This window comes from Rhinolophus hipposideros (genome assembly GCF_964194185.1).
Source record: "Rhinolophus hipposideros genome assembly, chromosome: 14".
NCBI classification, from domain to species: Eukaryota; Metazoa; Chordata; class Mammalia; order Chiroptera; family Rhinolophidae; genus Rhinolophus; species Rhinolophus hipposideros.
In genome coordinates this window covers 54,902,823-54,928,154 of record NC_138060.1, presented here as the reverse complement: position 1 = coordinate 54,928,154, position 25,332 = coordinate 54,902,823, and the positions used below count along the sequence as shown (strand labels likewise).

Below are 25,332 nucleotides of genomic sequence, written 5' to 3'. Positions count from 1 at the left end.
TTGGTCCACCGAGTCACCAAGAGGTTTCTCAGAAATTGAAGCTGGATGAGAGAAGCTTTTTATGTCTTATTGATGAGAAGTGGTTCTAAAGGCCGCAAGCAGCCACGTTCCCTGCCATGTGTGGAGAATGAAGCAGAGAGAATCAGACACAGACATGGAGGGAGAGAGGGTGTCCCCATGGCATTGAATCCCACATTGAATCTGGTTCTTGAGCTGCCTCTGTTCTTATGGCAAGTCCTTCTAGTAAATCTTGCTTTGGGGCTAAAGGGTCTGACAGAGACAGACGGTTTGGCGGCCTGGTCTGTTTGCACCTTGCCTGAAGTCAGAGAGGCCTAGGCAGGCTAGCCTTCCAAGGTCACTTCCGCAGAAAGACTATGGAAGTTGGGTGCCCAGCACCCTGGGGCCAGAGTTGGGCGCAGCTCTGTTATATAACAGCCATAATCCCACGCTCGTTCCCTGAATAAGTCTCCTGCCACTCTGTAAGCACCGCCAGACCTCATCTCCCTGAACTTCCTAGCATCTCTGAGGGGCATTTGGGTCAAGGATATGGAGCCCACATGATACCGGTATTGGCCAGAGGCAGGGTGTGGCCACAAGGCCTGAGAGGCAGGTCTGAGCCAGAGAGGGGAGGGGCAGGATACTCAGGGAGTTTCCAGGGGCCATAGGGCTCCCGTAAGGAACAGAGGGAGAAACACTAGTTCAGAAAACCAGGAAAGAGCCTTCTTACCAGTCTGCTAACCACAAGAATTTTTTTAAGATGGAGGCTTGGATTTTGGGGCTCTCTTGTGTCTAGTGCCTTAATCAGATTTCTAACGTGATCGGCAGCCTGCAGGGACAAAACAGACAATGTCAGATGCAATATGTCAAACGGGAGTTGGGCAGAGATTCTCAACCTTGGGGGCACATCACCATCAGCTGGGAGATCTTAAAAATCCCGGTGTCTAGGGGCCAGCTCCAGAGGTCAGATGTAACTGGACGTGGGTGGGCCCAGGCATCGCAGCCCCCCAGGTGGAGATTCCAGGAACATTATTCACCCAAGAGCTGACACTACCCCTTTGATCAGGAATTTGTGAAGAAGCGCTGCCCTTTCAAATCCACCCAGGCAGAGCCAAGGAGCCAGCTGTCACTGTGCTCACACTGCAGCACACCAGGCTGGCAGCTGACCATCTGAGCTGGCCCAAGAGCAGATGGTCAGGAAGGGACCCTGGCCCTGAGCCTCTGCTCCATTGCGACATGAGAAACCACACTGATGCTTCTCTGTCATTCCAGTGAATCCTTCCAACAGACCTGTAAGTCAGTGTAACTCTCCAAATTTTCCAGGCCAGCAGCTATAGGGTCAGAAAGGTTAGGTAATTTGCCCAAGGTTACCCAGCCAAGTAGGTGACTGACTGACTCCAAAGCCTGTGTTCTTTCTGATTGACTCCTCGGCCTACTTCCTCCCTAGGAGGGAATTCCCAAAGAAGTGCCAGAAGAGAAAGCCTGATGGGGTGTGTCCACTCTACTTAGTAAGTTCAAGCAAGATTAGAACTCCGCAGCCTGGGCTGGAGCGAGGAGTAGATCCCAGGTTTGAAGAAGGGGCAAAGGAGGGGCATACCATGCTAACTCTGCCCATGAAACTAACCCTTAGGCCTGGCCCCAGGAAGGCCTGCCTAGGGCTCTGGGGTCTCAGGGAGCTAAGGATAGGCCTGTTCTCTTGTTCCCACCCAGAGATGGTGCTAGGGTCATTTCTGAGGGCTTCTCCCAAATATACACTGTCCCCTCCACCTCATTCTACCCCACAAAATCCATAATCCCAGGGCTGTGCAGAAGGAACCAGAAGCTTCCTCTTCCTCCCATGACCTCTTAGAGACTCTTGATTCACCACCCTCTCCACAAATGCAATGTATTTCTTCAAAAGGCAAAGTTGTAGCTGAAAACAAACTCTTTTTGAAAATAAGAACCTTTCTGGTCATTGAGGTTTTCATTAAGAATTCTAGGTACTTTTGAGTGCATTTGAGGGCTATTTCGGGTTTCTTTGGAAAATTACAAGGCTTAGGTGCAAGTTTGGGGCTAGGTACTTCCTGGTCAATATCTGAGCAATTCCAAACATTCCCTAAAAGATGGCATTTCCTGAAATCTGAAACACAACCATGACTTCTATCGGTTAACATATCAAGTTATTATAGTGTGGAGAACTGTTCCAAGTTCTCCCACTTGTCATCTCATTTGGTCCTGATAATAACCTTACAAAGTGGGTAGAATTATCTCCATTTTACAAACGAGGATCCTGGGGCTCATGCAGGTGGAGACACCTGCCCAGGTGTACACAGGGAACACGTGGCAGAATCAGAGTCAACCTCACTGCCTGCCTTTAGAACTGTATTGCACAAAGACCAAACCAGAGCAAACCTCTTTGGCAGGGAGTGAGGAAGAGGGGCAGGAGGGAGCTGAAATCCAGGGAGCACCCTCCAAAGCCTTGGGGATGGTGGTGTTTGAGGGGTTCCTCCTTGGTTATATTTGTTTCAAGGCTCAACTTCTGAGTCTTGAAAGAACTTACTGTGGTCATGTTTCCTTCTCTTGCAAGCTCATGCATAGCTAGAACTTGGCAGGCATCAATATTGCTTTCATCTTTTTCTAGGATTCTGAAATAGAAAGAGGAACCACATGACCTGTGGGTATTTATAGGCACAGCTAAGATGGTGTGATGGCAACTTCTGGTTGTTTTCTAATATCCATTTTCCCCTTCTTTTAATAAGAGAACTCCCAAACTGGTGGGGCATATGGCTACCCAGAATAAAGACCACATTTCCCAGCCTCCCTGGGTAGCTTAGGTGTGACCCTGTGATTAAGTTCTGGCCAATAGGATGTACATGAAAGTGTCCAGTGTGATATCCAGTGGTGCCTTTCATTTTTTGTCTTTCCTCCTTCCTGCTGGATGGAAGGTGGACCATGTGAGAAACATCATAGGAATGGTAAAGCAGGAAGGCAGAAGGGGTTTGGGACCCTACAGAGTTAAGATGCCGTCCCAGCCCTGGACCAACACCCAAACTTTTCCCTGAGATAGAAATAACCTTTTATGTCACATATTAAATAACCTTATTTAAGTCACATATTTTGGGGTGTCTTTGTGACAGAAGCCTATTTATATCCCGACTAACACAGACATGACCATGGTACCAGGGTCCAGGGGTAGGGGCCACAGAGGTGCTTGCAGCTGTAAGATGGAAAGAACGCCTTAATTTCTACCATGTGTCATTGTAAAGATGCAATTTCTGATCACATTATGCAGTTTTCAAAATTCTGTTTCTTTATAGGAAGCTATAAAGAAAACTATATTTTTCAGTCTGGTCAGGGAATGGCCTTCTGCTTAAAGAGGGTTGCTCTAATTAACATAAAATTCTAACATGATTAGGCATCGTCAACATTCAAGGAGTTCTAACCATTTATGATGATTCTAAAGGTATTGTTAACCTCATACATTTCAAAATTTAAAAAAACACAACACACTTTTAAATGACTTATGGACGAAAGAAGAATCGGAATGGGTATTAAAAAATTCTTAGAACCAAATGGTATTAAAAATACTACACATAAAACTGTGTAGATACTGTTAAAATGGTACCTCAAGGGACAGTCATAGAATTGAATGCGTATATTCTAAAAGAAGATTGACAATGGACGAGCCAGGCACCCAACTCAAGAGGTAGAAAATAACAACAGAATAACTCAAACGGAAGTAGTTGGCAGAAAAAAATAAAGAACAGAAATTAATAAATTAGAAAACAAATATATAACAGAGAGCATCAACAGAACTCAACGCTGGTTCTTTCATAAGACTAATAAAAGAGACAAATTATTTTAATGTTGATGAAGAAAAAAAAAGAGAGAAGGGAAAATAAGTAATACCAGGGATGACAAGAGAAACACACGGAGAGAGAGCAGAGATGTAGAAACAGTGGGAGAATTCTGTGACCACCGCTAGCTGTAAAAGCCTCCTTAGGGAAGGCATTGGGGTGCTGGGCTCAGCCTGTTGGCACCAAACACTGTGTCCTCCACATGGGGGCAGTGGGAACTGGGCAAGGGGGGGTCTCATATACCCATGGTTGTGGCCTTCGGCCAGGTGCTTCCAGATACCCTGTTGGCCCAGGGCCGAGCCTCCAAAGCAAGCTCTTGACCCAGCTCCTGCCAAGGACGCTGGCAAGGTGTCAACAGAGAGGGGGACACTGGGGCCACACAGGCATTGCTCATGTGGGCCCCTCGGGGCTGAGCAGGGTGGGATCACTTTTAATTTCTTATCAGCACCTTTCTCTGAGACTCAAATTCCACTTATCACCAGAGGAATTATCATCCCTCCACAGGGAAGGAAGAGGTTTGTTTGTGTTTTGTTTTCTTCAGCACTGTGCTGGACATCACCATACAATTTAGTAACAATTCACAGTGATGACTTGGCCATTCAGAAAAAAAATAGCCCATTAACTCTTTCTAGGGAGAAAATTAGTATTATACATTTCAGAATCACTTGATTTAAAACAAAGCATTAGAGCTTAAAGAGGTAAGCTTCAGTTATCTAGAAAATTCCATCCTCCAAAAAACATGCATCGAACATCCCTCTCCCTGCAGCTGTCTGTATTTCTATTCACAATAACAATGCTTCAGGCTCACCCTACGTCCCAACGTCTGCCTTGGCGTCTGCCTTCCCGTCCCAACAACTCCTGAACTCTCCAGGGTCTTGCTGCTGTGCCCAGCCTCAGACTAAAAGTCTTCTCTCAGTCACCAATGACCTTTCCCCTAAAGTTTTTATTTAAGTATATCACATCCACAGTTTTAAAAAATTAAACACTAGAACAGTCCCTAGTCCCGTTCTCCCTTTACGGTCCCTTAAACCCCACTCCTCAGAGGCAACTGCTTTTCACCCTGTAGCTCTTGTTGCTTTGGGTTCTTTGGCAGCTCCCTTCATCTCGCCCCTCAACAATATGCTTATACCTCTGGACATGCCTCCATCTCGGTTTGTCCATCGTAGGCCTCAGCAGCTGGTTTCCTCCCATGCAGGTAGGTGTTTAATTTATATCAGTCTGTGCTTACCAACCCCCTGCCTCCCGATAAGATCCTATCAGTACTCACAACTCCTCTAGTGGCAATTTTGACTTCAGTGTCTTGTTCCACCAAATACACAGTATCTCCCATCTCCCCACTTTGTAAGATGGGAACATATTAGCGGCAAGGTGGACCCTCGCCCCTTACCTGAGTCCTGTGTCTACCGCCTGCTCCCAGTCCTGCCGAGCCAAGAACAGCCGCATCTTTAGGACCAAGGCGGGCAGGAAGCTCCCTGAGGCCCCCGTCACCTGGTTCACCACCTCCAGGGCCCCTGAGTAGTTCTGCTGCGTCATGTAGTACGTTGCCTGTCGAGAGCCCCAAGAAAAGAGCCTCCATCAGGGCCCACGAAGGGAAGTGGGGGTGTCAGTGTCCCCATTGGGACAGGAGCAGAGCCTGACACATGCGCACTCAGAGTGACTAGTCCAGGTCCACAGCGGTCTTGGGTTCCAGGTTGGGCAAGGCAGGGGCTGCAGGAGACAGCTGAGCCCAAGCAGGCCTGGGCTAGAGCAAGGCCAGGTGAGGCCCCACCTAGGAAGAGAGCTGGGGCTGCTGGGCACTTTCTAGTTCCACAAATGGCCCATTCATTTTCCTGAAGTTCATCACTGAAAACTGCTCACTGGAGCCCAGGGCAGTAACTTGGTGTCAGTTACGGTTTGCAGGTAACCCTGTCTATAGCGAGGCTGCAGTGCTTTTTCTCCATCAAGGCCCACTGAGCTGGAGTTGTGGCCTCTGTGGGCCAGGCAGCCACCAGGTTCTCCTGGGTGAGTCATGTCACAGGTGGCTGACGGGCAGAGGGCAACGCTCCTAAAAGACTAGAAACTGAACTCTGAAAAATCTGAAAGGATGGCTTATGCTACACCTACATACAGTAACTCTCCATGAAGAGACTTATTAAAAACAAGGGGAAGACTATTTTAAATATTTATATATAAACGTGTTCACTGCAGATTCTCTCTAAGGGCTCAACTGGAAACAATTTCAGTATCCAAACAATAGGAGATTGGGTTGACAAGTTACATTAGGTCCATACTATAGGGGACTGGCTTTATGTAGACATTCAAAATGACATTTGCTGATGACAAAATCTTACACGAAGAAAAAGAAACCAAATGATAGATTGCCCTATGATTACACCTATGTTAAAGGAACAATATATATCTCCTACCCTGCAGTGGGGACTGTGTGTGATCCCCTTCAGGACCAGGAGAGTTGGTAGCTGGTGGCTGTTAGGGGAGCCTCCCTCCTGGCATTGCCCATGGTTGAAGGGAGCTGCCTGGAAAGCTCACACCTTTCCATAGGGGCGGGGCAGCCCACACCCACATCTTGTCAGTGAGGGGGACAGTTAGGGCTATCCCAGCTCCAGAATTCCAAGGAGCGTTTTCCGGGTCCTTTGCTGGGACTGCTGCCTGCCCAGCTTCTCCCTCTACCCAGGTCTGCTCCTTCTGATTTCCCCACAGGTGTTGGTCCCAAGGATGCTCCCAGACAAAGCTTCTGCATGATAATCTCATGGCTTCTGCTTCCCAGAAAACCAGCCCAAAGCATATACTGAACCCATGCACAGAAAAAAGACAGGGAGGCATGGCCGAAAAACATTAACATGAGCTGTTTTGGAGTGGTAGGGCTCAGGATGTCATCTTAATTCATCTTTCGACTTTTTTAGACTTCTGCTTTGTTAAATGCATATGCATTCATTTTATAAGAAAGACAGATACAAACAGAAGGGAATAAATGGATAATTTTTCTCTTAGATTGATTCAATGAAGGTCACACAAGAAAAAAAGAACTTCATTTAAATTAAGAGTAGAAAATACAAAACATAAAACATATCTCCGTTCTCTTATGGCCGACTAAGTGAATTTAACAGGTGAGACGAGAACGTGTGAAAGAAACTGGCAGAGTAAAGGAGCAGTAAGTGAAACCAAAAGGCAAACAGACAAAGCCTGAAAGAACTAAGGAAGGACAGACCCTGAGGAAGAGGTCCTGAAGACCCTATGCAGAATGAGACAGAAACGCAAACTGAGCAGAAAGGAGGTGAGAATTGGAGTGGGCCCTGGGCTGCTATGTGACCCTGACCCTCTCTGGGCCTCTATTCCTCACCCTCCAGGTGAGGGTCTGGCCTGAGGTGGGTTTCTGGCTTCAAAGGCCCAGTCAGGGATACCCCAACTTCTCCTCCCCTCCCCACTGCCCACCTTTCCCATCAGCCCCAGCACATCTTTGGTGTCCTGAGTTCCTTGTTCCAGGTACTTGATGGATTTCTTCACAGTGTGGGGCTTGTCTGAGGTGAGGTCCACCCAGCCTCTCAGCACATAGCCCTGAGATAAGAACAAGATGAAAGATGAAGTCCATGGTCCTACATGGCCTTGAGCCAGCCTGTCTCTCTCGCCTCATGTCCACCCTTTGTCATTCCACACCCTGAGGCCCTGCCAGGCACAATTGTTTGCAGATCCTGGGGCAGCCCCGCTCTCTCTCTCACTGCCAGTCCTTCTTACCCATTGTTCCTTGGCCTGGAATGCCCTTCCCAGCACACAACCCCCCAAACCAAATCCTTTCACCTGATTAACTACCACTAGTCTTTAAAAGTCAGCCTAGGAGGCCTTTTGTGACCTTCCAGGCTGAGGCTGGGCCCTCGCTGTGACCCTCCACAGCTCTCTCACCCTTACTTACTGAGGCATCTTTGCCTGTTTACGTTACACCTGGCTCGGAAGGCCCACCCAGGGCACCAGGACAGGCCGCTCCTGCTCTCTGCTCACCTGGCCTGCATGTGAAGCCCGGAATGCTCTCTGAGAGCATGAGCAGGGGCCACTCTGAGCTCAGGGGCCTTGCCTCCTCTCCTCCAGCCTTTGCCCCGCCTCTCTGGCAGACGCGGCAGGCCAGGCCTGACAGGGAAGACCCCAGGGGCTGCCCTCAAGCATCCCACGTGGCCTAGACCCGTGTGTCTCAACTCTCCTCCGTTACTGCCCTCCTAAGGCAACTTTTTAGACAGTTGTTCCCTAATCGTTCCTTTCCCCTCTAAGACATTTGAATATCACAGACATACTGTCTATGTGTTGTATGTATATCTGTGTTTTATACATGAACAGTAAGATTTTTTCACCCCAGAAACAAACTTTTACCCCCCCTTGGGGGGGGGCTCTCCCCCTGCTGAGAACGCATGGCCCAGACTGAGGCTTCAAATCCTGCCCTGAGTGCAGACCCACTGCATGTGACATCCGTGGTACATGAGATCTACGTATGAGCAGATCACTACAATGAGAACATGCAGGCCCCGTGTAGCCAGGTCATCTAGTTTTTCAAAAGAACCAGGAAATATGGACCGTTCGGTAAAAAATCTTCTAATTTCTAAAAGTCAAGAGTTGTAGAATCTATAGTACAGGCAACACCTATCTGCCCCTGGATTCCACACGAATGCCAGTGTATACTGGGCTAAGCCCGGAGACAACGTGGGTGGGGGCACCTGTGAGACCCAGGGTCTTGTCAGTGCCTGGGTGGGGCTCTCCCCCAGGCGCAGGGCCACCCTATTGTGATGTGTCCGGATGCTATTTTCTTTGGCTGCTGCCCCAGGATGCCTGCGGTGAGTACCTCACTGGAGCTGTTGGAGAGCTTCAGCATGCGGTCGATGTACTCCCTGGCCTTGTCATGGTGGCCCATGAGCCAGAGGAAGAGGCCAGCATAGTACAGGGCAGTCCCGCTGGCCTTCTTGCGGATTTCCTTCAGGCTGCTCTGGAGCTCCTGAATTGCTTCTTGGTCTGTGAATTCCAAAGAGGAGGAAGAGCGTGAGTGAGAGTGAGATTTACCTGGTGCTGCAGGGAGAACTGAGGGCCCAGGAGGTTGTGTCTGGATGCTCTGGAGCTCCCTCAATACAAGGAGCCAAACACACACCAGCCTGGGGCCTGGAAACCAACAACACTGGCTCCTGAGATGCCATAGGAGCTGCCGAGGCCTGGACTTGGCCTTGCTGTCTGAGATTTATGCAGACACACTACACCCGAATCCCCCACCTCAAGCCCACAATCCGTGCTAGGTGGAAATAGTAGTTTGTGGTCTCTTGGAATCTCTCTAGAGGAGTGGAGACTAGCAGTAGAATTATTGACATTAGCCTGATTTTGTCTGATGAGATCTTGGCAAAGGAAAGCAGCGTGTCTCCCCAATTCTTGGAATCTGGAAGGAGGACCCCTCCCACTGTCATGCTCTCTTCCTGTGGCTCCTACTGAACTGCACTTGGGCGTGGGGTGATCTTTGAGGCCTCTGAGGGGAGGGGAGCGGCAGTCACTCCTCACTGGCCAACAGCACCCGCAGTCACCAGAGCACACACCTTCTGCAGCCCTGGAGGGGCTGTGTCTCTGGAGTGGGGCTCTCTTTCCCAGGTGGGACCAGGCTCAGCTGAGCATGGCTGCACTCACCGATGGTTTCGCAGCTCTTGTGAGCAGACATGAGGGCCATGGTGGAGCACAGGGCCACGTCTGGGTGATTCCGGATGCTCTCCAGGTTGCTGATGGCATCCTGGATGCGCTCTGCAAAGAGAGCCCACCTGGTTAGGCATTTGGGCTCTATGCCCAGAGGACAGAGGGCTCCGGGGCAGATACATGGGAGTCCTTCTCAGGGTGACCCAAGGCTTGACACCACCTTTCTTCACCCAGAATCAGAGGACTAACTGGTCCAAAAGGTCCCCAATGGCCTGAGGTCCCTGAAGACTGAAGTTCCCTGAAAAGACTGCTGGCAGCGTGGTCCAGGCTGCCAGGGGCTGGAGGACTTGGAGCCGAGGATGTACCTGGGAGTACTTGCAGGGATAGTTGTGAGGCTGAGATTTTTGGCTGGAGGTCAGTTCTGAAGAAGGACCTCAAGGCATTTGAGCCACCGACTACATTTACCCCTCCATGTGCACGGAGGTTGCCTAGGACAGCTCAGCCGGCCCCCAGCCCAAGACCACTTTCTGAATGTCAGTGAGTCAGCACCTGCACGCGTCCACTCCTCTCCCTGCACCTATGCCATACCTGCCAGTACCCATACTCGCCACTTCCTCCTTTTCCTGCATTACTGGCTCTCAGCTTCCAAACCTGCGATTAGTTCAATAATCAGGCGGTTATCTCTCCACCCACCCACTGTAGAGATGGAGAAACTGAGGAGCAGCGCAGCAGTTGTAAACTCTCTGAGATCCCAAAGTCAACTAGATATGGATTGCACAGGCTTCTGTGGATTAACCTGGGAATCTAGCACGGACTGTTAAGACTGTTTCCATGACTGGGGTAGAAATGGGCATCCAGGTAGAGCCAAGTGTTAGTGCTAGGCTAGTGCCCAGGTCAGGAGACCAACACTGGTGAGTCCTTACCTTCCCTGAAGACTCCATAGGCTTTAAAGAACTGCAGCACGGAGTCATTGCTGAATTTTTCCAGGCCCATGGCTGCAGCCTGCTGCACATGGCGGAAGTACTTTTCCTGGCTGTAGTAAATGATCCCAGCCTAAGGGAGGGAAGACACAGTTGCAATAGCCCTTCTCTGTCTCTGTCCTGACCCGCTCACGCCCCTATTGCCTGCTCCTCCTCAGTTCTGTAAAGGGAAGACCAGGAGAACATTCAGGCCACATCCTGATCTTCACCAGCCCCGGGAACAGCTCCATGCAGTTACCCTGGGAAGGAATTTGGAAGTGTTTGTTTTGGAATTATTGCAGATTCTGGTTCAAATGTGATAGAGAATTCAATTCAGGCTGTCCTAGGAAGGAACTAAAGAGAAAGAGGATCAATAAGAAGAATAATTACACCAATAGTTGGTTACAAGTTATTGTGAGCTAACCACTTGCTGGAAGCTGTATCCAGGGCTTTACATCCATTATCTTCTGCATTATCCTCTCCATACCTTCCCAGGTAAGAGAGCTGAAGGCCATGGAGACTGTGTCTTGACAAAGGTCATGCAGTAACAGGGGCTGAGATTTCAAAGCAAATCTCACTTCCCCTAAGGTTGGTGGGTGCTGGGGTTGAGGACAAATGTGGTTGGATTGTAACCAGGCCGTGGGCGACATGTAAGGGCCCAGACACCATCCTAAGGATCGTAGGAAGCAGGTGGAATTGCTTTAAGTAGGGGAAGGGATGTATGCACATGTGTGTTTTTGCAAAAACCATTGGTTTTTGTGTATGTGGGTGGGGGCTGGGGGGACTGCAGGGGAAGGAGCTGAAGCAGAGGAACCTGTTGGGAGGGGAGCTGTTGCAAGTGCCTAGGGGAGAGGTGGTGGTGGTCTTGGGCTAAGAGACAAAAAGAAGTGGGTGAACTCAGGAGACATTTAAGAACTGACGTTCCTTGCAGATAGAATGGGGGGATGGGAAACAGTTGAGGCTGGAGGATCGAATGGTGGTGGGGGACACAGAAGAGGCACAGGCAGGGGAAGGGGACACGATGGCAAGATGACGGAAATGGGTTCTGGATGCATCGGTTTAGGAGAGCTGGGGCACAGGACTGGGTGAGGATGTTGATTTGGGGCTCAGGGTGCACACGAGAGCACCAGAGAGGATGCACTCGCCGGGGAGAGTGAGGCGGCAAGGGGCGGGGACCCTTTCGCTGCCAGGGACAGCCAAAGGCGGGTAAGGGGACAGCAGGAACTGTCAGAGGTGGCAGGAACGCAGCAGCGCGCGGGGGTTGCCGGGCTGGGGCGGAGAACCCTAAAGGGAGAGGTCGGGCAGGGCCTGGGCCACGCACCATAAGGGACGAGTCATTGCTGCTCATCGCCGGGCTCTCGCGGCTCCGAGAGCCGGTCTGGTGGGGCCGCGCGAGGCCCGATTCCCGAGTCGGGGTCCCGGGCCCGCCTCTGGCTGCCGGAAGTGGGCGGTGCGCGCGTCCTTGGAGACGGAGCGGCGGCGGGTTGGTAAGGGCGTCAGAGTCGGCGTGGAAGGAGCGAGGCGCGCACGTGACAAGGCGGCGGCAATCGAGCGCCGAGAGGGCGGGCGCGCGCCGCTGTGGCGGGGTCCGCGCCGCGGTTCCGGACCCGGCGAGGGAGCGGGGCCTGCGCCATGGGTGTGGGCGCCAGCGCCGAGCAGCCCGCGGGCGGCGCCGAGGGCTTCCACCTGCACGGGGTGAGTCGCCCCCGCGGCGCCGGTGACCGTGGCCGGGCGCCCGCAGGGACGCTCCAGGACCCCCGGTCGCGGGCCGAGAACACCGGCGGCGGGGCCCTGGTCCTCACGCAGCCTCCAGGTGGACAGGGGTGCCCTCCGCCCGGGGGGCCCTGCCCGCGGGAGGCGCCCCGCAGCACTGCTGGCCCCCGCCCGGTGCCGGCTGTTCCGGAAGCGGGAGCGGTTCCTGGTGGTGTCAGGCCGCCCCGGAACGGCACTTTCCCCCGGTGAAGATTGCGCCAGGTCCGGTCGTACGCATGTGTGGACTTCAGTCGCATTTACGGTCGCCTGCTGTGTGCAGCGCTTGGTGCTGGGCCTGCGGAGAGAGCCATCAACTCCGAGGCTCCCGCGATCCCTGCGGGGGGGCCCGGGGTAACCACGTGGACACCAGCCGCGGGGGGCCCGTCGGCGCGCTTCCCGCCAGTCGTGGGGTCGGAAAGCCTTGCGGGACTCAGGGGCTAGTGCACACGAGCCAGGGAAATGGGGACAGGGACAATGCCGCAGAATGCAGGGGACAGCGTCGGCAGCTGGGGTAGGGTCCCCGGTGAAACCTCGCGGAGAGGCGCCGTGAGGTTGCGGCTGAAAATGTCCTCTCCGTGTGGCGACAAGGAGGTCTGGGTGAGCAGTCCTGGGGAACGTGGAGATAGGGTGGTGGGGCTCCTCGAGTCTGAAGGTGAGGAGAGGGGCCCGCCGCCCGATGGAGATTTGGGATCGACATTTGTAGAGGGAGGGGCTGTAACGGAGGTGAGAGGGGCTGGAGGGACTCTGGCTGGAGTGCAGCGGGGAAGGACCCCTTTTCTCTTGTGCATCGTGGGAGGCTGCAGAGAGGGGTGCAAGCTCCTCAGTTTGGTGCCTGGCTGTTGCGTGGTTTCTGCATTGTGATGGGAACCTCTGTTATCAGCCCTGGGGGCGGGGGAGGCGTCTGAAAGAAGGGGTTTTCTAAAATGAAAGCCACCTTAGCTTCAGGACCCAGCGGTGACAGGATTTGTGCTTGGTGATGGTCTTTTTCTGGTGGTCATCGTGGTGAGGCTCGGCACAGGAAAGGTGGACAATGGAATGTATCCAGCAGGAGAGTCTTCCAACAGCTTTGATGGGAAGGCAAACACATTGAGGATATTGGCAAACGGGAGGCGTGGCGTGATGGTGGAGTGAAGACTGGAAGGGACTGTTGGAGAGACAGAGTGGAGAGATCCGGGGATTGGAAGTCTTCATTCACAAAAACAGGTAGTTTGGATCTACGTTGTGGCAGTGCACAGATAGAGCAGTGGAAGAAAAGACACTGTCCCTGTTCTCACGGAGCTTACATTTGGATGCCGGCAGGGAGACAAGGGAGACAGACCAGAAACAGAAGTATATGGTAGGTGGTGATCATTGCGAGGGAGAAAAATAAAGCAGGGCAAGGGGACACAGAGTGATGTGTGGGTGCCGTCTTGGGTAGGTCTGGAAAGGCCTCTGATCAAGTAACCTTTAAACAGACACTTTGGAAGGAAGGAGTGGACAGTGCAGATGTTTGGGGGAAGAGCATTCTAGACAGAGGGAGGCCCCGTGGACGGGTTGTCGTTGTGTTTGAGGAAAAGCATGGAAATGGAGTGGTGGTGCTGTGTAAAGAGAATGGTAAAGGATGAAGCCTGACTGCGGACCTGCATGTTGTCCCAAAGATTTCGAATTTCGTCCTGACATATGGAGCCATTGGGAGGTTCTAAATGGAGATGTGACATTACCTATTTGCATTTTTAAAAACTGAAGAACAAGTGTGCTGCCTTCTGTAAATATTGGTGTTCCCACTGTGTGCCAGGCACAATGGAGATGTCCCTGCCTTCAACGAGCTTGGAGCAGTGGAGGATTCCCCCAGAAATGGCTGTTACAGGGCAGTGGTTAGGAGCAGGCCCTGGGTTGGGTTTCTTGGAGTCAGATTACTGAATCACGGAGTACTTTTCCTCCTCTGTAAGTTGGGGGGTTAGTAAAAGGGTTAAATAACAGGTAAAGAAGGTGGTACCGTCCCCTGGCAGCCAGCCAACCCTCAGGGAGTGGTAAGCTGCTGTCATTGTCAATCACATGAGGTTTTCTGATGGGGATTACAGTGGGGGGAGGGTTCTGGCTTGTGGGTCTGTGGGGTTGGGTGTCATGGGAACCCCCATGGGAGGGCCAGACAGAGGGCTGTGATTGTTGGAGTGGGGGTGCAGTGGGCGTACGGTAGGCAGGAGCCACAGTGGGCGAGGACAAGGGCAATGAGTACAGCTAGATGGACAAGGCCACAGGAGCAGCTTGGGAGTAGCCCTGGGCAGGGAGCAGTACCTCTCTGCAAGCTATCCCTGATGAATTGTGCTCTGGTTTTCAAAAGCCACCTTGTCCCAGCTTTCCCCTGAAAGGGTAGTAGCTCCCTGGTTGCAGGGCCTTAGAGCAGTTGCTCTGAGCCAGGCTAACTAGGGCTTGAGTGGTTTCTAAGCCCACTCCTACTGGAAGCCATGGCGGCTTCTGGAGGTGGCGATTGGGCTCAGTTGGTGATGCTGCCAGGAGGGAGTACTGATCCCAGGGCAAACTGGCCTTGATCCGAAGGCTCAGCAGTGAGCTCTCCTTCAGCTTGGGGATCCAGGATTGGAGGGGCTGTTGGGTGACAGAAGCCACAGAGCCCTCCCCTGTCCAGAACCTGAGTTCACATGAGCCCTGTGCTCTCGGGGCTGGGCGGGCCATGCTTGTCCAGCAGGGTATCAAGAGCTCACAGCCAAAGGCCTGAGGGTGTGGGGCCCACCTTCAGGGTTGGGACCTGGGGATAAAGGCTGCATTGTTTGAGCAAGGCTCTGTAAATGGGGCCTTTGAGATGGATTTCTATGTAGAGGCAAGGCCTGGTTGTTGTGCTTGTGGAGGCAGCAGTGAGTTAAGGAGTTCAGGGCAGGGCAGGAAATGGATATTGGAGATGTCCTACAAGGGAGTGGCTGCTAGGTTGTAAGGTGGCACTGGACACTGCTCACTAGGCTCCCTGGCTCGGGCTCCTGCCTGCCCCTGGGGCGTGCTGTCTTCAACCACCATTCCTCAGCAGCTCCCAACGCCTGTTGGACTGGCCTTGGATCTGTTACCACAGGGTCTGGCGTCCTCTGGGGTCTGGCCACAGGCTGCCTTCCCTACTGCCTTTTTCTGGGCACAGCCCTGGTCCCATCTATCCTGGGGCCTGTCCGCTTCTTCCACTGTGTGTGGGGTTTCCCTTCTTGTCCACAGTTAAACCTTTCTGGGAAAACTTCCTGGCTTTCCCCATCGGCCTGTGCCACCCGGTCTCCATGTGGCCAACTGGTAGCCCCCAGGGCCGACTGAGCTCTCCTGTGAGGCATCTCTGGAAGCATGTCCTGTGGCTCATGATCAGGAAAGAGCCATTTTCCTAGAGGAAAATTTGTGCCCAGGAAGGTAGCGAGAGAGGATGGAGTTGACCTTGACAGTGGCCACGTGTGACCTCTCCGGAAGAGTTCATGCCAGTGCATGTGTCTCGTCAGGACACAGGGAGTGGTGATGGTCTCTGAGATTGAGGGCTGGGGGCTTCATGGAGGTCATGGGCCTGGCGCGGTGACTGGCCTGTGCTTGGGACAGGTGCAGGAGAACTCCCCGGCCCAGCAGGCGGGCCTGGAGCCCTACTTTGACTTCATCATCACCATCGGGCACTCGCGGCTGGTGAGCTCCCACGCCCTGCTTTGCTTTGCTGTGTGCGTCTGTCCTTCTGCCCCACAGGAGGCCCCAGCCTGGTTCCTGCTTCCCTTTTCTTCTGGAGGGAGGCCCAGCCTCATCTCCCCTTCTTCCAGGGCTATCTTAGCTTGATTGGGGCCCTGCTCAATTCTCAGCTCCTGAGCTCTCAGGGGTGGGAGGGAGGCAATGGATTCATGGCGGTGGCCACAAGGCCTAAGGGGCCTGTCCTTGGGGCATGACAGATGTGAGGCTCCGGCTAAGGGCAACTGAGTGGGGCAGCCCTGCAGTGCTCTGGACCCAGGAGGCTCTTTGCTTGCTCTGTTGTGTTTTCTGGGGGGCTGAGGGAGGCAGGTTTAGCACTGCTTGGAGGTGGTAGGGGTCTCAGTAGCTGCTGGCCCAGGCCTGGCCTGTGGACCTGGGCCCAGCCACTTCCCCTGCGTATCCCACACCAGGCCCTGCTGAGGCAGCTGGCCACCAAGGGCCCATCTCAGACCCAGACTTATCTGAGGGGCCCGGCTGGGGCTTGGGGGGAGGGCTTGGAGTCAGCCCCCTGCCCCCGCAGAACAAGGAGAATGACACGCTGAAGGCTCTGCTGAAGGCCAATGTGGAGAAGCCTGTGAAGTTGGAGGTGTTTAACATGAAGACCATGAAGGTGCGCGAGGTGGAGGTGGTGCCCAGCAACATGTGGGGCGGCCAGGGCCTGCTGGGCGCCAGCGTGCGCTTCTGTAGCTTCCGCCGGGCCAGCGAGCACGTGTGGCACGTGCTGGTGAGTGGGGGCGGGGCTGGGCGCGGATGTGGGTGCCACAGGCCAGGGGCTATGTGGGCAGGGCATGTGGGGGAAGGTGGTGGGGCCAGAACATGTAGGGGGGTATGTAGGAGTAGCTGCGGGTCAGGGTGGAGTGTGGGGGCAACTGAGATGGGCCAGTAGCCAGTGGGTTTATTAGAGGGCTCCCCAAGAGAGGGTCTGGCCTCACTCATTCCAGTGTCCCAGCGAGGACAGCTCATCATTACCTGCACATGGCTTCTTATTAGCCATGTGACTTTGGGCACTTCTTACCCTCTATACCATGGTTTCTTACATTGAAAGGTGGAGATACTATCTACTGGAAGGGTGGTTGCTCTTCCAGAATGTTGCTGCTGCTTTTAGTCTTTTTCCCCCCTTTCTTCCGCCCTGCCCCCACTCCGGTTCAAGCCATTGTTTCTCAGTCTAGTTGTGTAGGACACAGCTCCCTGGCCCAGGCTGGTGTTATGAGCCTTGTGCTCCCCTGGCTGAGGCAGTCGGTCAGCGGTTGGCCTCTCACAGCAGCCATGGCATCTCTTGCCGGCTGCTGGCCACTCACGACAGCCCACACCAACCTCCGGCTGCTCACGGCAGCCCAGCTCCAGGGAGAGCTGTTGTTCACAGTCTTAGCTGTAGAGGGCGCAGCTCACTGGCCCATGTGGGAATCGAACCAGCGACCTCAGTGTTAGGAGCACAGCGCTCCAACCATCTGAGCGACTGGGCCGGCCTGATTTTAGTCTTTATATATAGTGTTGTTGTTGTTGTTTTCCTTCTGGTGTATTCCATAGGATGTCAGTACCATGTGTTTTCTGGCAGGTCCTTTGAGAGCACCTTTGGACACCGGGCTGGTGCGTGGGGTCTGAACCTTAATGAATCTGAGTTTCATTGTCACAGATGTTGCTCTTAGTGTCTGTTCACAGACACACATGCACATGTGACATGTACGTCCACTGATAGTGCCCAAGTTCTCAAGAATGCTTGGTCCTATGGCTTGGTGGCAGGACCGTGCCCTCAGCTGAAAATTGGCTGATTTGGTTTCTAGCCTTTTCTAGTGCTCACGGACTTCTTGGGGGCCCCTTCTCAACCTTTTCAGCCTGCTTCAGTTTGTCCATAAGAGTGATGGGGGTAATGGTGTCAACCCCTTTGCGTTTCTCTGGGAGATCAGGAGTGGTAGAGTTTTCCAAGGACCCTCTCCAAGGGAGAAAGCGACCCTTGGACCCAGTTCTACTGTCTGCCCTCACCTCCAGCCCCTGCCCACGGTCTTCAGCTGCACACCCGGCAGCAGTAACAGCTGCACTGCAGTTAGACACTTATGTGATTTTCATTCTTTACATGTATTATTTTTAAAATCTTCTCAGCAACCCTATGTGTAAGCACCACATATCCTACTCTTAATTGTGGGGAAACTGAGGTCCTGAGGGGTTAAGTGGTTGTCCCTAGTCACCCAGCTAGCAGTTGGTGGAGTCAGCAATTGAACCCAGGTCAGATTCCAGAGCTCAGTGCTGTGAGCCGTGCCATGGCACTGCCCTCTGCTGGGCAGCCTGTGGACCTGCGGGAGGTGGAGAATTAGTGGGGGAGGTAGGAGCGTCTCCCCGGCCTTGGCCTGGGGATAGAAGACAGGTGTCCTCCTCACTACCTGGAGAGGCAGCTCCCCTGGCCTCTCCCCTTCGCCCCCCTCCAGTAGCAAGGCCGATAGTTCGAGATTCTTTTCCCAGGATGTGGAACCCTCTTCGCCTGCCTGCCTTGCTGGCCTGCGCCCCTACACAGACTATGTGGTTGGCTCAGACCAGATCCTCCAGGAGGTGAGGAACTGCGGCCTGCCCTTCCCCAAGTCCCCTGGATGGGGTGTGGAGAGATGGGTGCTGTCCGTGAGAAGTGCCTCATTTTGCCGGGAGCAAGGCTCAGGCCCTGTGTTTGTCATAGTCTGAAGACTTCTTCACGCTCATCGAGTCCCACGAGGGGAAGCCCTTGAAGCTGATGGTTTATAACTCCGAGTCTGACTCCTGCCGGGAGGTGACTGTAACTCCCAACGCAGCCTGGGGTGGAGAGGGCAGGTACTTCCCGCGTTCAGAGGGCTGCAGGGTGGGGCCCTGGGGGGCCTTGGGTGGGCATGGAGCTCCAGAGCCCCATTGGGGGGTGGAGGGCTGGGCCCTGGGCCCAGGGATCCCGAGGCTGACCATTGGCCCTTCCAGGCCCCTCACTGCCATTAGTGGGTGGGATGGCAGAGACAGAAAGGGCTGTGGGACAGTGTGGGACAACTGGATTGAATGTTTCCGGCCTTTGGCAGTCTGGGCTGTGGTATCGGCTACGGGTATCTGCACCGGATCCCAACCCAGTCCCCCAGCCACAAGAAGCCACCTGGTTCCCTGCCGTCTGGTACCCCGCCACCTGGTACTCCACCACCTGGTGTCCCCCTACCTGGTACCCTGCCACCTGGTACCTCACCGCCTGGAGCCACCCCCCAGGACTTGACTGCCCCCCCTGGCCTACAGATGGGATCCAGGCAGGATGACTACATGGAGGTATGTGGGGAGCACCTACCAGCTGGGGGCAGAGGGGGGCTTCGCGTCAGCAGAGGGGCCTGCCGGCCGGGGCAAGAGCCTCTGGAGACTGCGTCATAAAGGGCCTGTCTGTGGAGCCCTTAGGAGGCCTCTCTGCGTCTGGGGCCCCGTGGGAGCACAGGTGCCCATTCTGGGACAGTGGAACCCACTCTGGTTCTCCTGCCACTCAGGCCTGGAGGTGACGGTAATGACAAGGCACTGGTTGTCATTTCATTTCGTGAGTGGGAAACTGAGGCTCAGAGGTGGGCAGAGCCTTGTTCCATGCCTCAGTGCAGTGGTAAAGTTGGGCCAGGGGCTGGGCATCCAGACCTCAGTTGGGCTGGTTGTATGGCCAAGTCTGCAGGGGAGTGCCCCCCTAGCCTTCATGGCCACTGAGGTCACCTCGGTGCCTTGGGCGCTGGGCTGGTGCCTAGGGTCTGTACCCGGGCACACGAGGGTTGCTCTCCAGGCGCGCTGGAATTCAAGCAAGGCCTCCTCCTGTGGGTCATTGCTGGGGCCCGGCTGGGTGGGCACCCGGGCTCCCCGGCACAGTGGAACAGCGCTCCGTCTCCAGGTGGGCACCGCAGGGGAGGCCAGCCAGGCCCTTCTGCCTGACTTCCAGGACAGGCAGAGGACGGGGCAGATCACCAAGGCTCTTTGCTCCCTCGGGCAGAGCAGTGCTTCTTGGGCAAGCGTGGGCTGGGGGTTCCATTGGACTACACTGTCCCGACTGCTGTCTCCCTGTTCCCTCTTCTTCCCTCACTCCCCTAGGCCCTGCTGCAGGCACCCGGCTCCTCCATGGAGGGACAGCTTCTGGAGCCTGGGAGTCCTGGCCATGGCGTGCCACGTTCCATGGAGCCTCCGCCTCCAGTGCAGAGGGTCATGGACCCAGGTAGTGAGTGGGCCTTGGAGAGCAGGCTGAGGAACCTGCAAGCCTGGTGCTGAGGGGGCCCTCGGCTCAGGGCTGGACTTTGGCGGCAGTGCCAAAACCTTCCTCAGACCTGCTGAGCCCTTCTAGCATATACACCAAGATGGCTGCAGGTGGTCCAGTCTGGATGGGGAGATGGCAGTCCAGAGAAAGGAAGTGGCCTGCTCAAGGTCACAGCAAACGGGACAGAGCACGGTCTGGGCCCACTGCCACTGTGCTACTCCCACGATGCTCAATGCCAGGCCCCTTTCTTTCCTCAGACACAGGCAGTGGGGAACCTCTTGGGGGTTGGGTGGGAGGCATCACCACGGGCGGAGATTAGCCTCAGGTTGGGCCAGATACCCCAGGAACGGGGCAGAGTGAGCCCAGGGCCCCAGCTTTCAGCACTCAGGGTACTGTGCTGGCGAAGAACTGTGCCCCTTCCCCTAGGCTTCCTGGACGTGTCGGGCATCTCCCTCTTGGACAGCAGCAATGCCAGTGTCTGGCCCAGTCCGCACTCTTCCACAGAGCTGACCGCCTCAGCTGTCTCAGCCTCAGGGCTGGAAGATGTCTGCTCTAGCGGCGGTTCTCAGGAGCGTGGCGGTGAGTGGCTGGCCCCTTGTGAAGCCTTGGGGGAAGGGTTGTTGGGAAGGCTGCCCCCCCCCCCACCGGTGTCTCAGCGGGGTTAGTGGCTGGCCTTTGGGAGGGACACAGCCACTTCAAGGCATTTGTACACCAGATCTCCCTGCCCCCACCAACGCCGGGGTGGGATTTGGGGATCGATGGGGTTAGTGCCCTCGGCCACAGCGGTCTCCTCAGCCCCACCCTGTGTTTCAGGTGAGGCCACATGGTCGGGGTCAGAGTTTGAAGTCTCCTTCCCGGACAGCCCAGGCGCCCAGGCCCCGTCAGACCACCTACCCCAGCTGACCCTTCCTGACAGCCTCACTTCTACAGCCTCGCCAGAAGATGGGCTGTCTGCTGAGCTGCTCGAAGCTCAGGCTGAGGAGCCGGCAAGCACACCGAGTCCAGATTTTGGGCCACAGGCTGAGGCTGAGGGGGCACCCAGCGAGGCCAAACTCTCTACCCCCGAATAATGCCCTGGGCTGTGACAAGGCTGCTGATGGCATTTCGTGAGGCCCAGATGTGGGGAGGCAACTCAGGCCATGCTATGGGCCCAGCCCCTTGCCTGATCCCAGCCCAGTGTGTTCAGTGGCTCCATGTGATACGCAGGGACTTCTGCTAGCGGGGACTTTTGTATCCACTCAGACCGTACTGGTCTCTAAGAGATGACTTCCTAGCATTAATTCTGCACGATGGTCCTGGCTTTGGGGAATTGGGCATTTGTTTGAGAATCTCAAACATCCTTTTGGGGAAGCAGCACCCCAGATGAAATGTTTTGGGGGATCTAGGGTAGGAAAGGTGGTGGTGCTGCTTGTGTGGGCACGGAGCCTCACTGGGTAGGAAGAGGGAAGGGCATCTTTTGGCCATGTACCCTTAGGTCCAGTGCTTGCTCCTGCTTGGTCACGGGCTTGCCAGGAGACAGCAGGCTCCAGCCACAATCAGGTGACGATGGGGTGAGGGAGGAAGGGTTGCTGTGGAGTGTTTGCCTGATTGCTCTGTAGAGGTTGCCTTGATTTTCTTCCGCACAGCTCAGCCAACTCTCTCTATACTGGAAGGCACCCCCACCAAGTCCTGGGGACCCCTGAAGCCCCACTTACTGTGTCTTCTGTCATGTGCCCTCATTGCTTTGCTACGCTGCACAGTTGGCTCAGGCTGACTGCTGTGCCAGTCGCAGATGGAGAGGCAGTGAACTTGCCCACCTTCCCTTGGGGAGAAGGGCTGAAAATTCTAGGCCCTTTAGCAGAGGCTCACCTGTGCCTGGACCATGTTTCTTCTTCCCCAGGTCCTATACTCAGGGACCTAGTAGACCCAATGGTGACTCCCATCAGCTCCCAAACTTACACAACAGTCTAAGTATACAAAGTATCCAGCCCAGCCGCCATGCTGAATAAGTCGTAAGTTTAAGTTCATCATCCTAAGTAGACTCAAAGCCAGCCCTGAATGGATCTCTTTACACACAGCTCCCATGCACGGGGGAATGAGCACCCTTCTGCTCTTTCCCCTAGTGTTGAGGTAGGGGACCTGTTCTTCCCACCACCAAGTGCCCTGGGAGGCTAAGACTAGGTTGGGCATTCTGTTCGGCCCAGCTCCTGCCGGAAGAGAAGGGCTCCACGCAGATAGCATAGCCGGTCATTACCTGAAGTCCTCCCGTCTTGGCTAGTCCCCCACCTTCCCACTCCTTGCTGATTACCATGAAAGCTGCCTTTTGTTTTCTGCCTGATTTGTAATGTCTGCACTTCCGAGGAAATGGAGAGCTTAGGCCAATAGGACAAGGGCTGTCTGCTCTGCAGGGCACAGACCACGTATATGGAAGGAGGACCCCAAATCTGCGAACACTTTTAACTTTCTAGCACTGTGACTGCATTTAAATTAAAGCAAGCCCTTGTCAAGCCCACCCGAGCAGCTGATAAGCCTTGTATGCAAAGCCAGTGCTGGAGCCTGGTTCCTGGATGGTCTGGGAGCCCAGTGTCCCTCTGCAGGAATCCAGGAAGTAGGGCGGCTTCCCTGAACTGGAGCCTGATAGTCTGACCCAAAGTCCCCCTCCCCCAAGGGGTCTGGTTCTTCCTCACTTTTACACACTCCCCTCCCTAAATTTGGGGACAAAATGGGTATTAATGCTAATGATTTCCAGGGCAAACACGAAACCAGAGGTTTCTTAATTTCTATGTAATCTATTATGAAGGAAAATGACAAGTGTAAAAAATAAATGTGTACTATGAAATATTTTAACTAAAGCCTTTATTCTATACAACTGTGAAATACAGACTTTTGCCCTTTTGGCATTGCAGACTCAAATTTTCTGAAAATGGTTACTGGTTTGACTGGAAGAAGAAAGTACAACCATGCTGGGGGTCCGATCTAGGGCAGGAAGGGAGCGCAGCCACCCCTCGAGGCTCCACACACAGGGCAGAATGGCCCAGCAAAACCCATTCCTTTAGCCCAAGGGCCCCTCATGCAAACACAAGTGATGGCTGGTAAATGAGGTGTTTTTTTTCCTTTTTCTTTTTTTGACATTAATTCACAACCATTGCTAAAAAATGTGCACCAAATAGCGCACTGTAGTATCCAACAGATAGAAAGAATTTTTTAAAAAAAGAAGCCGGTTGCTCTCTGCATACGGGAGACTCGGTAGAGAAGTGACATGTCTCTGCCGCTTCTTGAAAGAGCCGGAGGCTATGACCTGTCCGCTTTCCAAAGGAGGCTGACCAGCAGTGAGGGAACCCTGTCTCTACAGTTGTGCGATCAGAATGTCTCAAACAGTAAGGTCTGGACCCAGGCCCATCAGCTGCCTCTAGCTGAACCTTTGAAGATGTAGAAAAGGAAAAAGCTTCCCCGCACCTTCCCTAGTCCCTGCCGCTGTGGCAACAGGCTGCACACAAGCTGGGGAGGCAACTGGACTGGAATCAACTGCCCTCTGAAGGCACTTGTGCTTCTGGCTTCACACAGGAGGCTTGTCTCATGTAGTTTCATGGGGGTGAACCATTGTTCTGGTCTGAATACAAATGACCTTGGGGAGAATCCAAAGTGTGTTTTTCTGCCAAAAGTTGAGTGTTTAATCCCCAATAAGTTATGTTCTGTACAAGATCCAAATGATTCTATGAAAGCTTTAGATTGTTAGAACAGTGAAAAGAAATCTGCGCACAGGTACAACAAAAACCTGCATATAAAACCCTGGAAACACAAGTATGCGTACCTCCAGGATGTGAATATCAAATTAACTCACCATGATATCCGTTCACTCTGACACCAGGAGTTTTAGGTAGCATTTAAATGAAATTACAATTTCATCATGGGCTTAAGTTTTGATGGTGTCGTGCTGCTCTCACCCTGTGACGTCACCTAGCTCTGCCCATAAACAAAACAACACAGTACAGGAGGCAGTAAAAGCGCTGCACCTCCCTGTGGCTGCCGCACGGGCCAGGGGCCGTGGCATCACTGGGCACAGGCAGGGCATATTCCGGCCTGGCAGTCCAAGTGCTAGGATCCAGGCCCTGGAATTTCACCAGCTCTTCCACAAGAACACATCTGAGATGCAATATTAGAAACAAGCCCAACAAGAATCATTTATTATGAAATGGGCTGACTCCTGAATTGTGCAACGGCAAGTTCCTGTTAAAAATAATTGTCTTAAATGGTGAAAACAATTTTTTTTTTAATGACAAACTTGGAAAAAGCCTTCAAAGGTACTGCATGAATGGAATGTACTCTTAGAAAAGCTACAGTGTGTAGGTTTGAAGTCGAAACATGGTGACACATGTGGCCCTACCGATGTGTCCCTAACAAGTGCTAACAGACAAAAATTAGGTCCTTTGAAATAAAAGGAGGAAGCCGAGTCTGCGCTGGCCTGTCGTCAGTTCTCTGTACATCTCATAGGACACGGTCTGCTTGGGGCGCTTCTGCTCTCTCTGCCTCCCTGGGGCCAGTTTAATCTACACAAGGAGACTGGTTTCTAGATTACATCTCGAGTAGTCACTTCAACTGAAAGAGGATCTCGGTCCGTACCAAATTGGCCGTTAGAAGTCTTGCTCCCGCTGGGGCTCAGTGGGCTTCCTAGGACTCCCGTGGGGCCACAGAGGAAGTGACTGCCCAGGAGCGCGCGCTCGCCCCCTCACGTGGGCCTCTGCCGGTAATGGAGGGTGAGGTCCCCGCCGCTCTTCCATATGAAGTGTTTCACTGTGCGAAGGTCCATATTGGGATCCAAAACCTGAAGAGCAAGTAACGCTGTGAAAGCTTCTAACAGCTAAGACCGTAACCGTTTACTCAGGGCCTCTCCTCAGGTGACCCAGCTTGTCGTCTCCTCCCGCCAGGCCCGGTGGCCTGCTCCTGCTGACACAGCTGCCATGCACGCAGGCATGAAGCCGGCCCCGTGACACGGGCAGCTTGTGTGGCTAGGCCAGCGCACCACGCCACCTTCAGCCACTCCTCTGAAGAAAGGCCTTGCGTGCGCCCTGACTGAAAACTGCTCCACCCACCACCTCTTCAAACCTCCACGCAGCAGACGCTGCTCTGCAAGCCAGAGGACCCTGTGTCTTTCTTGCTAGGGGCCTCATGAGTAGGTGGGACAGACCCAGTGTTCCTCGAGTCTCTCTCAAAGCAGAAGCCCCAAAGCAACAGACTTGGGAACCGTAACCACAGCACGTCAGGTAAC

At 53.8% G+C, this 25,332-nt stretch overlaps 3 protein-coding genes across 10 annotated transcripts in view; 1 reads left to right on the top strand and 2 right to left on the bottom strand.

Annotated features, from left to right (window-relative positions):
• Window positions 1-11,911, bottom strand: part of TTC21A (tetratricopeptide repeat domain 21A) — a 32,685-nt gene extending 20,774 nt beyond the window's left edge. For all 4 annotated transcript variants that reach the window (XM_081071886.1, XM_081071887.1, XM_081071888.1 and 1 more), the window contains exons 1-8: window positions 11,757-11,911; window positions 10,400-10,529; window positions 9,474-9,584; window positions 8,653-8,819; window positions 7,263-7,385; window positions 5,221-5,378; window positions 2,537-2,621; window positions 728-826 (exon numbers count right to left, since the gene is read on the bottom strand). In XM_081071886.1, the coding sequence (XP_080928012.1) occupies window positions 728-826; window positions 2,537-2,621; window positions 5,221-5,378; window positions 7,263-7,385; window positions 8,653-8,819; window positions 9,474-9,584; window positions 10,400-10,529; window positions 11,757-11,783 (900 nt within the window). In that variant the 5' untranslated portion in view covers window positions 11,784-11,911. The remainder of the gene's footprint in view (window positions 1-727; window positions 827-2,536; window positions 2,622-5,220; window positions 5,379-7,262; window positions 7,386-8,652; window positions 8,820-9,473; window positions 9,585-10,399; window positions 10,530-11,756) is intronic.
• GORASP1 (golgi reassembly stacking protein 1) lies at window positions 11,900-22,905 on the top strand. 2 transcript variants are annotated; one of them, XM_081071898.1, is made up of 9 exons: window positions 11,900-12,130; window positions 15,743-15,823; window positions 16,398-16,601; window positions 18,332-18,418; window positions 18,540-18,670; window positions 18,904-19,138; window positions 19,928-20,048; window positions 20,514-20,666; window positions 20,901-22,905. In XM_081071898.1, the coding sequence occupies exons 1-9, from the start codon at window positions 12,068-12,070 to the stop codon at window positions 21,155-21,157; spliced, it is 1,332 nt and encodes a 443-aa protein (XP_080928024.1). In that variant the 5' UTR covers window positions 11,900-12,067; the 3' UTR covers window positions 21,158-22,905. The 2 variants fall into 2 exon arrangements, with proteins under 2 accessions (XP_080928024.1, XP_080928023.1); XM_081071897.1 differs by lacking the exon at window positions 11,900-12,130 and adding an exon at window positions 12,526-12,784.
• WDR48 (WD repeat domain 48) overlaps window positions 22,906-25,332 on the bottom strand; it is a 45,061-nt gene continuing 42,634 nt past the window's right edge. For all 4 annotated transcript variants that reach the window (XM_081071892.1, XM_081071893.1, XM_081071891.1 and 1 more), the window contains one exon: window positions 22,906-24,888. In XM_081071892.1, coding sequence (XP_080928018.1) covers window positions 24,793-24,888 — 96 coding nt within the window. In that variant the 3' untranslated portion in view covers window positions 22,906-24,792. The remainder of the gene's footprint in view (window positions 24,889-25,332) is intronic.